This window comes from Mytilus galloprovincialis, chromosome 5, assembly GCF_965363235.1.
Source record: "Mytilus galloprovincialis chromosome 5, xbMytGall1.hap1.1, whole genome shotgun sequence".
Taxonomy (NCBI): Eukaryota; Metazoa; Mollusca; class Bivalvia; order Mytilida; family Mytilidae; genus Mytilus; species Mytilus galloprovincialis.
The window spans coordinates 73272140-73287382 of NC_134842.1; the positions used below are offsets into that span (position 1 = coordinate 73272140).

The 15243-nt window shown below is 31.0% G+C and overlaps 2 protein-coding genes across 2 annotated transcripts in view; both read left to right on the forward strand.

The window, feature by feature from the left end:
• The window catches only part of LOC143074139 (uncharacterized), a 106661-nt gene extending 99103 nt beyond the window's left edge, over positions 1-7558 (forward strand). The window contains exons 8-10 of the mRNA XM_076249686.1: positions 5274-5375; positions 6890-6991; positions 7547-7558. Of these exons, the coding sequence (XP_076105801.1) occupies positions 5274-5375; positions 6890-6991; positions 7547-7558 (216 nt within the window). The remainder of the gene's footprint in view (positions 1-5273; positions 5376-6889; positions 6992-7546) is intronic.
• Positions 7559-12009: 4451 nt separating this feature from the next.
• The window catches only part of LOC143076378 (uncharacterized), a 55352-nt gene continuing 52118 nt past the window's right edge, over positions 12010-15243 (forward strand). Inside the window, exon 1 of the mRNA XM_076252117.1 lies at positions 12010-12112. Coding sequence (XP_076108232.1) covers positions 12059-12112 — 54 coding nt within the window. The 5' untranslated portion in view covers positions 12010-12058. The remainder of the gene's footprint in view (positions 12113-15243) is intronic.

Sequence of the window (15243 nt, forward strand, 5' to 3'; positions counted from 1 at the left end):
TTAGGTAATTTTTTAGTAACAACAAACAAAAAAACTATGTCAATTGAAGCTGCTTTGATACTATTACTGCCCTTGAATTTTTACTTGATAAAATTCAATGGAGATTTCGTATATCGTCAAGTTATCGGAATTCCCATGTGGACTAACTGTGCACCACTTATTGCGTACCTGTGTCTGTGTTGTTATGAGTAACTATAAATGACTTAAAAAGACTCATAAAAAAACATCTTATTTCAAACGAATTATATCACTTAGTTTTTTGAATGATACATGTGATATGTTGACTCTAAATAATGACGACAGTATGTACACTGACAAGATTTCTCCTTCCAAACAACAACAAGACAAAACTAACACAGAACACCGCCTTTTCTTGAATCTTGATATCTATATCCTTAACGGGAAGGTCAATACCAAAATTTATGATAAAAGAGATGATTTTTCATTTCCTGTTGTTATTTATCCATTTTTAGAAGGTGACGTTCCCTTGTCATCATTTGATGGTGTTTATACAGCTTAATTTGTTTGAATCGCTCGTGTATGTAACAACGTATGTGATTTAAACTCAAAAGTATTACTCCAGGGTTTTCGATATCCAAACTAGTCATACGATTTACTTTATTTTATCATCAGTGCAAGGACATCATGCGCAAATATAAATCAACATAGGGACATTTTATACGTTCGGGTATTTCACATCCAATCTTTTTACCTTAGCTGTATTTGGCAACACTTTTAGGAATTTTGGTCCTCAAAGCTCTTCATTTTTGTACTTTATTTGGCCTTTTTAACTTTTTTGGATTCAAGCGTCACTGATGAGTCTGTTGTAGACGAAACGCGCGTCTGGCGTTTATACAAATTTTAGTCCTGGTATCTATGATGAGTTTATTTATGGTTATATTCTTTACAAAGCACATAAATGTCGGCAATCATTTCAAAGCTTACAAAACCTTTAAACAGGCTCATTTAGAAGGAATATAGTTACGATACTGGTTTCAGGTCATTACGAATGGCATATTTTAGTATTAATATTGATTCACTTGTAGGGTCTTTGCATCCGAAATAAACACATTTATTCTAAAATCTGATGTTTGCAGGATACTGTTATGTTTTTTTCACATATTTTATGATGGCATAATACTAAACGGGAGTGATTGTGCTTGATTTTCACATGATGAAGACACAATCTTTTAATCATGTCAAGTGTGTTTAGAAGCTGGCATGTCTAAAACTGCTAAAAGTCCTGTGTTAATTTTTGTATCGTTGTCATTTTGCGTAGTTACTTTTGGTACGTATTCTGGCATCGGACTCGGACTTCTTTTAAACTGAGTTATACTGTGCGTATTGCTATGCGTTGCTTTATTCTACACTGGCTAGGGGGGTTGAGATCTCACAAAACATGTTTAACCCTGCGGCACGTTTGCGCCTGTCCCAAGTCAGGTGCCTCTGACCTTCGATAGTCTTGTATGTTTTATTAATTTTAGTTCATTTATATGTTCTGGAGTGAAGTATGACTAATACACATTTTACTTAGGGGCAAGCTGATGCTGGATTTTCTTGCTGCGTTGAAGACCCATTGGTGGCCTTCGGCTGTTATCTGCTATCTGTTCTTCGGTCAGCCACATGCAAAAAGTTGTGGGTATAACTTATTTGTTGGCGCTAAACCCTTCCTTAATCTGGAAAAGTTATGTAATAGCACAACACAAGGGGCAATGGAATTCAAAGATGTGTTTTGAACTGAAAATTGTATATTAAACTGTATAATATTTGATATTCGTTTTTGTGTTTGTAATTTGCTAAATAAAACACACAATGAATGGATGGCCAAATTGTGGCGGATTTTGTTTCACCAGAGCATATAACGCCAAACCCATTTAATTCCTTGTTCGACGGACTCGCCCACACATGTTTTTTTCTAAACGGAAAAAATGTTTTAAAAATATTCCCGCTTCCCGCATCCGGAAATGCAATTGTATCTATTCCACGCGCCGTTTATTATTGTAAAGATTAGAAAAATGAAAACAATCGCGAGAGTGTTTTAGTCAACGTCAAATCAGGCCATTTATACTGGTTCGAGCATAACACATATATCTTTTCAAAGTCCAAGACAATTCTTCATAAAATCATGTTGCATTTCCTTATTAAGAAGGAGAAGTGTTGCCTTCAACTGCAATATCGTTTGCCGGCGGACAAAACTATCCATAACCCGTGCATTTGTATGTACCTGTCCTTAGTCAGGAGCCTGCAGTTGTTAAGTAGTTGTCGTTCAAAATCCCTAAACACTGGGAGTAAACTCAGATGTTCCGGAAGGATGAGCAGTTCCTGCTTCATACAAGACAACGGTGTCCTGTGAAGTAGGAAAGACATCCTAGGATATTCAATGGAGATCATTTTATGCAGTTGAAATAATTATTTGATTATTTATCAAGATCCGATGTTCTCTCAAAGAAACAGTAGTACAAGAATTCCAATCAAAAGTGGGCATTACATTTCTTGGTGAACAAAAGAAAAACAGTCTAGTAGTTGATGAATTAAAAAAAAATGTTAAGTACAAGTGGTAAATCAAGTTTCATACCATCTTGTTGTGATCAAAACTATCAGAACCTATGATTTTATGTTTACAAAAAAAAATGTTACTTTTAAGCTTCGCCTAAAAAAATTGCAAATTTATTGTTTTGTTATTAACATTTTCAAATCAAGAAATTAAATTGGCGTGGCATAAAATGACACGTATAAGTATTAATTAGTGAACATAATCAGACCCCAGAATACAAAGAGTAGAAATATATTACAAAGGGTGGGATTGCTTTAATATTATACAATTATCGACTTGAATTGAAGTTTATAAATCATTGTATCTGCTGAAATCAGCAATTTTTTTTACTAGAGTACACATTTTAAAATAAGATGTCATCATGGTGTGTTATTTTACTGTCATCAGTTGACAATTTTTTGACACATTTTGTACCTGTAGAGTTTCATTTTTACCAATATTTTACAGTTGAACTTTAAGATAAGAAACATCAATGAAAAATGGAAATGTTTTTTTTGTATATTTATAGAAGATATTAATTAGTTCTACATTTTCTAAATTATCTAATCTAAGCTAAATGCTTTTTTCAATTTGTATGCTATCAAAATTATCAACATTGTTATCAATAAAAGTATATTTATGTTGTTATGTTTTTCAAATAACAGAGGTTAATGATAATAAGAAAACAAGTCAGATATGACAAAAATAGTCAAATCTAAAGTTAACAAAATGCTGTGAACTGATTTACAGTGTGGATTTTTTTCTGTAATTTCTGTTCATATAATTCATTCATACGAAAAATGATAAATTGACTTTTCATTTAAGTCTTTTTATTCATTTATTTAAGTATGAAGGACAAAAAGTGACGGGACACAAACTAAATGCTCTGATTTGAGATATTTTCTTTGAGAAACAAAGTTCTAATTTTTTCTTTCTTTTTTTGAATAATAATACATTATACATATCGTTGAAATGCAGGGTTATTAGTGTATATGGCTATTACAATCTGATATTAGTTATTAATCTAATAATGGTATTGATTGAACAATTTTTAACAATGAACTTTTTCATAAAAAAAATATATTATTTGAAGTAATTCCTCTTTCATATCCAGCATGTTCAAATAATAGAAATCATATCTACTGTGATATTAGAAAGTTGTTTTTTTAGTATTGTAAATTGCTTTTATCAGATATACTTCAAAAGTTAATTGAATATTTAAATTCTGACAATGTCAAGTTGGAAAAGAAATTAAAGAAACACATATAAAACCAAATCAAGGAAAATATTTGACTTTTATTCAGAGAAATTAAATTAATCTCACTATACATATAATAATAGTCCCTGTTTTATTTTAAATATAAAAAAGTATAATAATTAATCATAAAAAAGACTAATGTAAAAAAAATTTGAATATATAATGACCAAAAATACGAAGCATATCAATGCACACTTTTTTAATTGTAAATCTACTTTCTATCTTTAATCTATGTTGTACTTTATTACCCTTAGCTAATACAGACAATAAAATTACACTTGTTTTGTCAGCTTTTTACCCAATCATTGACACTACAGGTGGTCATACCTCTGCTCGAGGACTTAAGTCACAACGTGTCATACAAACAAATACTCAGAATTATCAGACTATGCCATGGTCTGTACTGTTCATGACTTTTAATCCTAACCCAATTTTCGTATTTTATCAATATAGATTTCATACTGCTCCTCATATTTTGCTAAATATATTATTTGTTTTGAACTGAATTTATAATTTGTTTTGGCAGTTGCTAGCTAGAATAATGTTGAAATATTTTGTAAAGGTTACCAAAACAAGTACACCAAAAACAAGAAGGGCAACACAGTTAAACCGAAAAAAAAAAGAAGAAACGAAAAATGGTTAATTTGCATGACGTCAACGTTGACGTTGCTTATGGAATAACTACAATTACGTACACGTTCACGGTAACAAGTCTTAAATAACCTTTCGTGTTTCCCCGCAGTGAATATAAGACTGCATATGCTTTAAGCCAATAAGAAATGTTTTTTTAGAGTCCTTTTACCTTTCATACGCAAAGTAATGTCAAAAATAAAAAAAATCAACCCGAAAATATTAAAAAATATTTTTTGATTCACATATCTTCTACACTATACTACAATAACCCTTTCTCCCCAAAACAAATCGCCGTAAAAAAATGGTTCTAACTTTGTGTACGTGTATGGAGAGATATTCTTACCTTCATATTGCATTTTTCATGCCGTAACAATTGTCTTGCTCCATTCAGTTACAGTAATATTTTTATTGTGCATTTTGGAACTGGACAACGAGTTATAAATTTATATCTTGAGTAGAAAGCGAGTTTTATTTCACATGATGCATGAGCCGTTAGGCGTATTAAAACCTGAACTCATTAGAACAGAATATAACACTTTAGTTTGGTCGGTAAAGAAGAATGAAAATACTACAAGTATTTACGGAAAATAATACGTTTTAAGTATACAAGTCAGCTAAAGCATACTACAACGTTTTTCTTGATGAACAACACGCCTGTGGCTTCCGGACTGTCCACACAATGACCTCCTTACGACGTTTTATGCAACAGAAAAAACCTCAAAATATGCATTATCTATTACATGTTAATAGATTTAAGAGAAATATGTGAAAACGGTCTTTTAATTCATAAACTAACTTCTCAAATTGTTGAATGATGGCTTTGTCTAATATTACAACTCTTTTATATAGAATGGGGATACTCCTTTATACTCAGCTGTTAGAGGGGAAAATCTAGATATAGTCAAGTTATTAGTAGAAAGAACAGACATAGATCCAAATAAAGACAATCAGGTAAGGAGAGTCGTTTTGACAGATCTGTCACGCAAAATATACGATTACTATCCAGTTAAACAGTCATAGAAAATTATCAGAGAAACCACACAACTCGTAAAACAAAAAAAATTAACACGGCATCTTATCTTTGATTCATTTATATTTGTTTGTACATTTTTTTTTATAATGATCAGATTAAAATGCATACATTAATTTAAGATTCCTTTTCCAGAAAATAAAGTTACTAAAACCAGAATCTGTATAAATCACTAAATGTTAGAAACAAAAACTTCTTTAGCTACTGGCGTATGTATCTGAATAACAAATCAATTAATACAGTACAGTGGAATAAAGAATTACTAACACTCTTTTTTGTTAGACAAGGCCTTCCTTTTATACATAGGAATGCTACATTTCCTCAAAAGTCTCTTTTTGTCATCATTAATGCTCATATCACCAATTGAACTACTGAAAAATAAAGTTTTTGAAATTATATATTCTTAAATGTATTGACGGGTTAAAAACGTTTAAGTAAGAACCCTTGTCAACGACATAGAAAATAATAATGATTTGGAGAAAAGTCACATTGCAAAATGGTAACAATTTAAACATCAAAACCAAACAAAAACAAACGTAGTTAAAAATATACTACACACACAATCCTGATTAGGCGTCATCATTCTCGTCTACATCCTGGGTAATAAGTTAAGATTTAACAACAACCAGCGAAGAAATATATGTAAGAATACTTTGCTTACATTGGTGAACTGTATTATAAACTTGGTATCTTTTTTTATAAGTTGAATCAAGTCGATAACATGTAAACATCATAAACAAGATAAAACAAACATATAAATTAAACCTTTGGTTTTCCTGTTTGAATTGTTTTACAGTAGTAATTTTTGGGGCCCTTTATAGCTTGCCGTTCGGTGTGAGCCAAGGCTCCGTGTTGAAAGCCGTACAATGACCTATAGTGGTTTACTTTTATAAAATGTTATTTGGATGGACAGTTGTCTAATTGTCACTCATACCACATCTTCCTATATCTATATAGCATGGATATATTTGTTTGATTAAAATTGATAAGCACTTAACAATGATGATGAAATTTGCTAGATTATAATATCACAAACTATAAACTAAGATAATTGTGTCTAAAAATTTATCTCCTTTGGATCCAATTTGCAATGTGCATTTTATCAATAGTTGTTTGAAAATACTTTTACTTGCAAATGCCTTTCCTACGTGATGGTAGGCTTTTTAGAGAAAACAAAATTGAAGTATTGAATGTGTCATATCCCTCAAAGCTGAATAAGCGTGTTAAAAATAAAAGATTTCAGTTCATAAACTGTTAACCATGTCAATAAACAGTTCTAGAAGAATAGTGATTAATTAAAAAGATATGCAAAGGTATTGTTAGAGAAAAATGATGAATAACAATATTTTTTTTCATATTGAAATTATTTCTGGAAAATCGTTCAATTTTATACTTTTGTATATTTATTATAAACATGTCAACCTTTCTATTTCAGTCCAGTTACACTCCCTTACATTATGCAGTTTTAAATGGACATCCAGGCATAGTTCATTTGTTATTAAGAAGAACAGATATAGACCCAAACAAAGTTATCAAGGTATGTAATTTTGTTCTAACCAGGTTAATCTCAGCGTTCGTTTAATCGGCTCTGACAACAATAAGATTCTTTTTAATAAAATGATCCTAATTTTTTTTAACTACTTCGCAACATACAAAAATGTTCAAAGGTTAAAAGGTGTAAAGAACTAATTGAATAGAATGCAACTTAAAAAATATCATCTGCTATTAACACTCAGCTGTAAATAGGTGTTTCAAAGTAACTAAAAAGAGTTATTAAGATAACAGTTCCCATTTGTCGCATTGTTCATTTGAACTGACGCATTTATAATAATATCTCATATGTGACTTTCCGATTGGATTTTTTCTGAGTTCAGTATTTTTGTGTTTTTACTTTTTTCATATATGAGCCAAAGTATGATAACTATGTTTCTACTCCTTTGTTAGATACCGACACATATTTGTAAACAACAATCGTTAATAAGAATAAGGAGATGTGGGTATGGTTATTGTCTGGATATGTTTGTTAATAGAACGTATTCACCATTACAAACCACACACTTAATACGTACCAAGATTATAATTTATACTCCAGACGTCTTCATAAGACTCATCAACGCTCAGATCAAAATAGTTATAACGTCAAACAAGTACAGTGTGGAAGAGAATTCAGGACCGAAAATTCCATAAAAGTTAATACAGTTACGGTAATCTATTCCTTGGATAAGAAATTCCTTAGTTTCCGGAAAATTAAATGTTTTGTAACAGGAAATTTATAAAAATGACCATATAATTGATATTCATGTCAACACCGAAATGCTGACTACTAGGCTGGTGATACCCTCGGGGACGAAACGTGTACCAGCAGTGGCATCGACCATGTGGTGTAAATATTTGTTAAATTTAGAATAGGTCTATGATGATGATTAAATTTAAAAGAGCAAAATCAATTACAAAATCAGGGTTAAAGTCCCCTTCTATGTACATGTTTTAAGCATCATCCGCCATTCAAATATACACAAAGTCAATAATTGGGTATTTCTGGCAGACAAGTCTATACTATTTGTATATACATATATAAGACCACGGACACATGTTGGTACTGCTATGATAACCTATAGCTGTCGGAGTTTTGGAAGTTAGATATAATTTAAAATAAAACAAATGTGATAAATAATCAGGTTGGGCATTTTTTTCGTGTATACTGTTTCACACTAATGGTGGGTAAAGTATTAAAATGAAAAATAAAATATATGTGTTATGTCTGATAACACTTGACAACCAAAGGTATAATACACATTAACTTCTGTGTTTTACATTGGTAAAAATAATTAAGATGATATACTTCCACTATTGATTGGTTATCATTAAATTTAGTCGACAGAAGATGTTCGTATTATCCCAAACAAGAGATAGATTGGGTGCTATACATGCAGCACCTGCCATGGAAATTCACAATAAACTGACAATCAAGGTTCAAATTGTGTTTGTTTTCACATTACACAATTAACGGTTAACGGCCGTATTTTGACCTCTATTAACTCATCAGGTCGATACAAATCAAAACAATTAAACAGAAATCACAGCATGGTATAGTATCATCCTTCATCCTTAATCCTTTACAACAAAAAAAGGCACAACATGTCAATACTATCAAATCTGTACGTAGGGTCTTTTTGTTGTTGTGATGTACAAGTACAAGTACCCGGTCACGTCCGCTCTTTGTGTTTTGTTAAATGTTCTTCTATTTGTTTCAATCTGATTAGTTCAGCCTTTTTCAACGGATTTTTATAGTTCTTGTGTTGTACTGTTAAACCACTGTTCCAGGTCAGTGGTAAGGTTTGGATCATGCTAACATGTTTAAATCGCCACGGTCTGTATGTATGTTCCTGTCCAAAGTCAGGAGCCTTTAATTAGGTGGTTGTCGTTTGTTTCTGTTTTGCATATTTGTTTTTCGTTCATGTTTTTGGTCAATTAATTAGGACGTTATTTTTCTAGTTTGAATTGTTTAACATTTGTTATGTCGGAGCTTATTATAGTTGACTATGCGGTATGGGCTTTCTCTTTGTTGAAGGGTGTAATGTGACATATAGTTGTTGATTTCGGTGTCATTTTTGAGTTGTTCCATTGGCAATCAGACAGCATCTTCTTATTTATATATATACAAAGTACAGATTTATGTTTACTAGCAAACACTGACACCTAGTTCAAAAACAATAACAACTTATAAAATATCATTTATCTTGAGCAAAACATTTATTCCATACACATCAAACGTCCAAAGGATTAAGTGTTTAGACGTCATTAACAGTCATAGATTATCATGACCTTGTGTTTGTTTTAAATTGACTGATAACAAAAATCAATATGTATACCATTACAAATAATATTCAAGATTTAATTACAGTGTTGAAGGGAAACATATCAAAATAGATTTTTGTAAAGATTTGATCAATTTATCCGGATCGTATCAACATTTCAGGACGCGGTCATCGACATCACCGTAACAATCGAGATGTGCTTTACCGTTTGAAATAATTGAATTTAAATTAAGTTTTCATTTTTTTGGTCATAAAATCCTTGACTTACTACATTGTAGTAATCTATAGATTACGCACATTGAAATCCAAAACGTCAACTCATATAGATATATAAACACCATCAGATGGTGCCAAAGGAACATCACCGTAAAAACAGCAAAATTCACAAGAGAGAAAGACAAATTTATCTTTAAGTCGTAAATGTTTGTGTAGAGTTTCTGGTGTAATAAGAAAATAAATAAAAATAGAAATACCGGTATTAGGGTTGATATTGGATTCATTTAAAATAAGTCCATATTGTGTAAATTTTAGCAGAAAAAAAATATTATCAAGATACCGGTAAGTGTTGTTGAAAATATCAATTAAATGGAAGTCAGACGGTTCTCTACTGAGTTTGGCCATAACATTTAATTCATACCAGTATCAGAACACGTTTTTTCTAAACGGTTACCATTTGTGCCAATATGAATATATACAACCTGTCGATAAAAAATATGTTGTTGATTCGTGAATGTTAGTATTATTCATGTAAAATAGTAATTGGGTATCCCACTTCCTTTTATGCTTTTCACATTCAAAGTGGGGGTATACAACGTCGAAATAAGCGTAACCGTATTACGTCATACGCTGTAAAACGTCATTTTTTACATTTTTTAATACCGACTAGATTACATATTAGTCAATGCACCGACAACAAATTCGTCGAACCTTTCATTTTATGTTTAATAGGATGGTAATTTATTTTTCAACAACAGACATTAAAAAAAAAATATTTACTAGAAACTGGAATTTATATTAATTTCAATGTTTACCTATTGTGACCAATTTCCGTCAGCTGTATATAAGAAAAAAAGTGATATATGCATTATATTTTCGATTTGCAGTTATAGTTTAACAAGCCAAAGTTGTTTGCTTACCAAAATCGGTGGCATAGCCAATTTACTGTTCCTGGACCTTACCAACTAGCTGAATATTACAACTGTATCAATTCTAAAATAAACATTTTGATGAATAAAAGAATATTTATCGGCAAAAAATGTTACACATTTTTTAGTGATTTGGGACCAGAAATGAGACAATTGATAAATAGTTGTAAAACTCTGCATGTCCTTTAAATTGTTTGTCTCCATCGTGTCCATAATCAAGGAGTATTGATGTTTCATCTTGTAATTTGTTTTGCTAGTTAAAAGCCCATTTCATCTGTTGAATTTGTTCACAATTAGTCTTTTCATTTAAATATGTATTGACATTGTGTCTGTCATTTAATTGCGTTTATTGACCTTAACATCTTTTAAATGTGTTGTCAAATTATTGGAATAGTATTTTTAATTTCCCCCTAACTCTTTCAGAAAAATATTTTGATCAAAGATTACAATGTTTCCTTTCAAGGCAAACAAGGACAACAGATAAATTTGTCATGAAGCCTATATTGATTCGAATAACGATTGATTTGCGGATCTGTTCTACGTACGAAAAAAATGCTGTGTTACTTTAGTGTTTCTGTTGTTCCGTTGTTTCCCTCGGTTTAAGTTTGTCACCCGGATTCATTTTCTCTAAATCAATCGATGATTGTTAAACATTCGCATACTACCGTTGTCTTTATTTAAGTTTCTTTGAATTTAACATAGTTTTTAGAAAAGTAACAAAGAGTTAAAACGTCTTTCAAGAAAATAATTTCAAAAATAAATTTCAAAAATAAAGGCCGTTTACCTCTTCGAAGACCAGGTCTTGCTGACCATTTACTATATTGTTTAAAGTGTCTTTACTTTACTCAGCCAAAAAATCAAAATTGGTAATACTCGTCAATGAAAGTGACTAATAATTAAAGCCTCATTTCTTTTTTGAAGATCTAACTAACGTGTTTTTATTAATCTAGATTTTGGTCATTTTTGACTTATATCAAGATCTAGTCTAGCTGACAATGTTTGCCATTTACATTTTTCTCTATCAACAAAAAAAAATGTAAAAAAAAAATATAACATAGAAGAAGGGCGGAAATTTGCATTACTACAAATTAGTTTGAAATCATGTTATGATAGAAAGGTGAAGATACATTATTTCGCAACAGGATAAATACGTACCCCCAAATCCCCTTAAAGTGTTTGTTCAATGGTTTTATAAAGTACAATAAGCTTTGCATTACAAGTGACGTCATACCTTTTTCTCTACATTTGTAACAAATTGAACGTCAAATTCACATAGTTAAATAATAATGTTTACCCCTATGTTGTATACGGAGAACATAGTTTATATTATTATGATTTGAATTATTGTATCGTAAGATGAAAGCACAGACAAATGCGTATTTTTCATAATAGCGTTTCTAAATATGCATGCATAGGTTTTGTTTTTGATTTGATGATAATCCAGATGTGATACTGTATATCAGTGCATACTTTTAATTTGACGTTAACCATTTTTTGTTTGAATATATTTTTTTGAGGCGATTTTCGAGATAATAAGGTTATTATGATGTTGATTTAAAAGGCTTAATCAAGTTAATGCGTTTATTTCAGATCAATGGTGACACTCCTTTACACACAGCAGTTAAAAATCAAAACCTTGAGATGGTCCAATTGTTATTAGAAAGAGGAGATATAGATCCAAATAAAGTAAATAAGGTATGTATTCTTTGTTACATTGGTTCAGTCAATTATAAAATTCTATTTCTACCTATTTATCAAATTAAATACTTTACACACTCCCTTTAGTATTAATCATTCAGGGGAAATGTGGCCCAATACAGCGGACAATTTTACTTGGAGATATACATATCGTCTTTTACATTTAGCTACAAAAGGTTGTTTTAATGGAACAAAATATAATTCAATAGTAAACAGGTCCTTTTCTATTTTCTTCGCGCTGTTTTATATCTGTAAAGAGGGAATCATAGTAACTTTTACTGACGAACGTTTATTATGCTATCATTCCCTCAAAACTCAATTTAAAATTGTACATGCAGTAGCTGATTTATTGATTACACTAATAACTAAAGGTTTGTGTGTCTTTTTACTATAAAATGTTACTTTAAAATTTCATTTTAAGCAGTATAACTTGAATGTACAATTATATTCTGTTTTTCTCATTAGTTGACAATATGTTATTTCGTATTAGTATTTAACATAGTTAATTCATATTTTACTCTAATATACAGACAGGGTTTCCCCTGGGTCAATTATTTTTTTCGCCAACTCTTTCGCCAAAATAATATTTTGTTCGCCACTTTATTATTTGTTTTCGCCAAGTAACACAAATAAATCTTTTCTTTTAGAAATTTTCCTTTTGTTTCCAGCCCCCCTAAATAAAAAGTAGTTTTTACATCAAAACAAAACATTTTATCACCTGCTATTGATCCCTCGTGTAAGGTGTAGTCATTATATTGAAGGGTTAATCTCATGCCAACCTTTTGAATAGATTTATTCATAAAAACCGTTTTCGTTTCTAGACCATCGTCAATAAGTAAAACGGTATGCTTAAAACACGTGTGTCACTCAAACGACTTTAACGTACCGACTTAAATCAATTATCAATATGAAAGTTAAATGATAAAGTTTAAAATCAGAGAACTTTCTTGCTTTTGAACATATTTCGTCATAACAACAGTTTTCTTTTTTGGACTATCATTAAAAGAAGGAGAGGAAGCGTAAAAAAATTGCTTCAAACACGTGCGTTGCAACGTGGTTAATAAATCCCTTTTGTGACATGTTACTGAAGCCATTTAACCATATAATTTTGTCATATCATACAATTAATAGGCCGGTAACCACAGTCGGATTTATGAAATTTTAATCGTCAAAAATGGTATACGGATGTATCATATATCATTGGATTCGGAAATATGTGAACTTTGAGATTATTCTGGTCGTCAAAAGAAAATATGGTGCAGTTTTTCAGTAATCATGATCAAAGATCACATGTCGTGTTCAAGGAAAAACAAAATTGAATATCTAACTCCAATTTAAATACCCTTTTTACTGTAGAATGATTTAAAACTGGAATCTATTTTCTTCTTCATGACTTTTCCATAAAAAACAAATCATTAAATGAGATTTCCGAACACACGTATGCGACTTTACAAAAAGGGGGGTAGATTTCAAATTTATATGATGTATTTTTTTTTCAATTAATGAGAACAACGTCCGTCAAAACTTAACAAAATTTATAGAAAATTATGAGTAAATATGTATTTATTAATATAACCATCAAGAATACCTCAATGAAAGAGGAAACTAAGGTTTTTGCATAAATGTTGAACTCGGTACATGCAAAACAGACAATAACAATTATTTCAAAACATACTTATGATTGAGTTTTTACAATGTCAGGACGATTTCTATTGAATTTGTTTTTATTAATAGGATAAATAAATCATTTCAAAATAAATTAACAACTTTAAAAAATATATGTTTTATGATAGAACAGCCTTTTATTCGTTTGAAATGGAGACAGTTTCAGTTTCAATCCCAAACTAAGTAACGCAAGATAATATTTTTCTTTCTATGCAGGATAATTTATCAAGCACTAAATATGCAAAATATTTTTGGTAATGTGGGAACGTAATAACGATGTTATGACCCTTGGCTGGAATACTATTTGTTCGTAATGAAAGGTTTAGAAAATCTCGAATGTCAGTAATGGTCCATAGTGTTTAAAGAACACGGCAAAATTCATAAGTCAAGAATTCTATAATAATATTTCGAAAATGAATGTTAAACTTAGGACATTCAACGTGTTGTGCATTGCAAAAGAGTGGTGGTAAAATGTTTGTGTACTACATAGAGTGAGCTTTTGTCCAGCATCATTATACATCAATTTCCAAACATTTCGTCATACTAAAATACTCTTTGGCCATATCAATCTATAAATAGGGGACATGCACGTCTGAAACATTAGAGCACCTCTAAGACAAAAATCAAAATAACCTTGTATATAAAAAAAAGAATGTGTCCAAAATACACGGATGCCCCACTCACACTTTCATTTTCTATGTATAGTGGACCGTGAAATTGGGGTCAAAAGTCTAATATGACTTTAAATCAGAAAGATCATATCATAGGGAACATGTGTATTAAGGTTCAAGTTGATTGGTCTTCAGCTTCATCAAAAACTACCTTGACCAAATACTTTAACATGAAGCGGGACAGACGGTACGACACACAGACGGACGAACAGACGGACGCACAGACGGAAGAACAGACGGACACACAGACCAGAAAACATAATGCCCCTCTACTATCGTAGGTTGGGCATAAACACATTTTGTCCTGCAACTTGTGACTCAAAATTTCTCTTTACAAAAGTCAAGAAAATACCCCTCCCTGATCCACAGTAGACACTAGTCATTATCACATGACTGTAGTCTGCAGAATATTTCCGATTGTCAAGTTCGTTGTGCCCTTCAGTCTGGTCTATATTATTAATTTAAAACCTGAACTAGGAAAAGCATTTTTATCTCTCTGCTAATGGTAAAAAACTTTATTCCGTTAATGTTCTTGTGATTCAGAATACAGTTTGCTTCCCAGAAAAGGTATGTACTGGCTGTATGAAAAATTAGCATTAATAGTTTTAGTTTTATTACAATAGATGCAATCGTATTAAAGAGAGACAAAATATACCAGAGCCCGGGGAAATTAAAGTCATTAGTCGAAAATAAACTAAAAACGCCATGGCCAAAAAAGGAAACACACATAGACAAACAATAGTACACAGATCACAACCTTTGATAGACTTAACTTCGATTTCTTGACTTAAA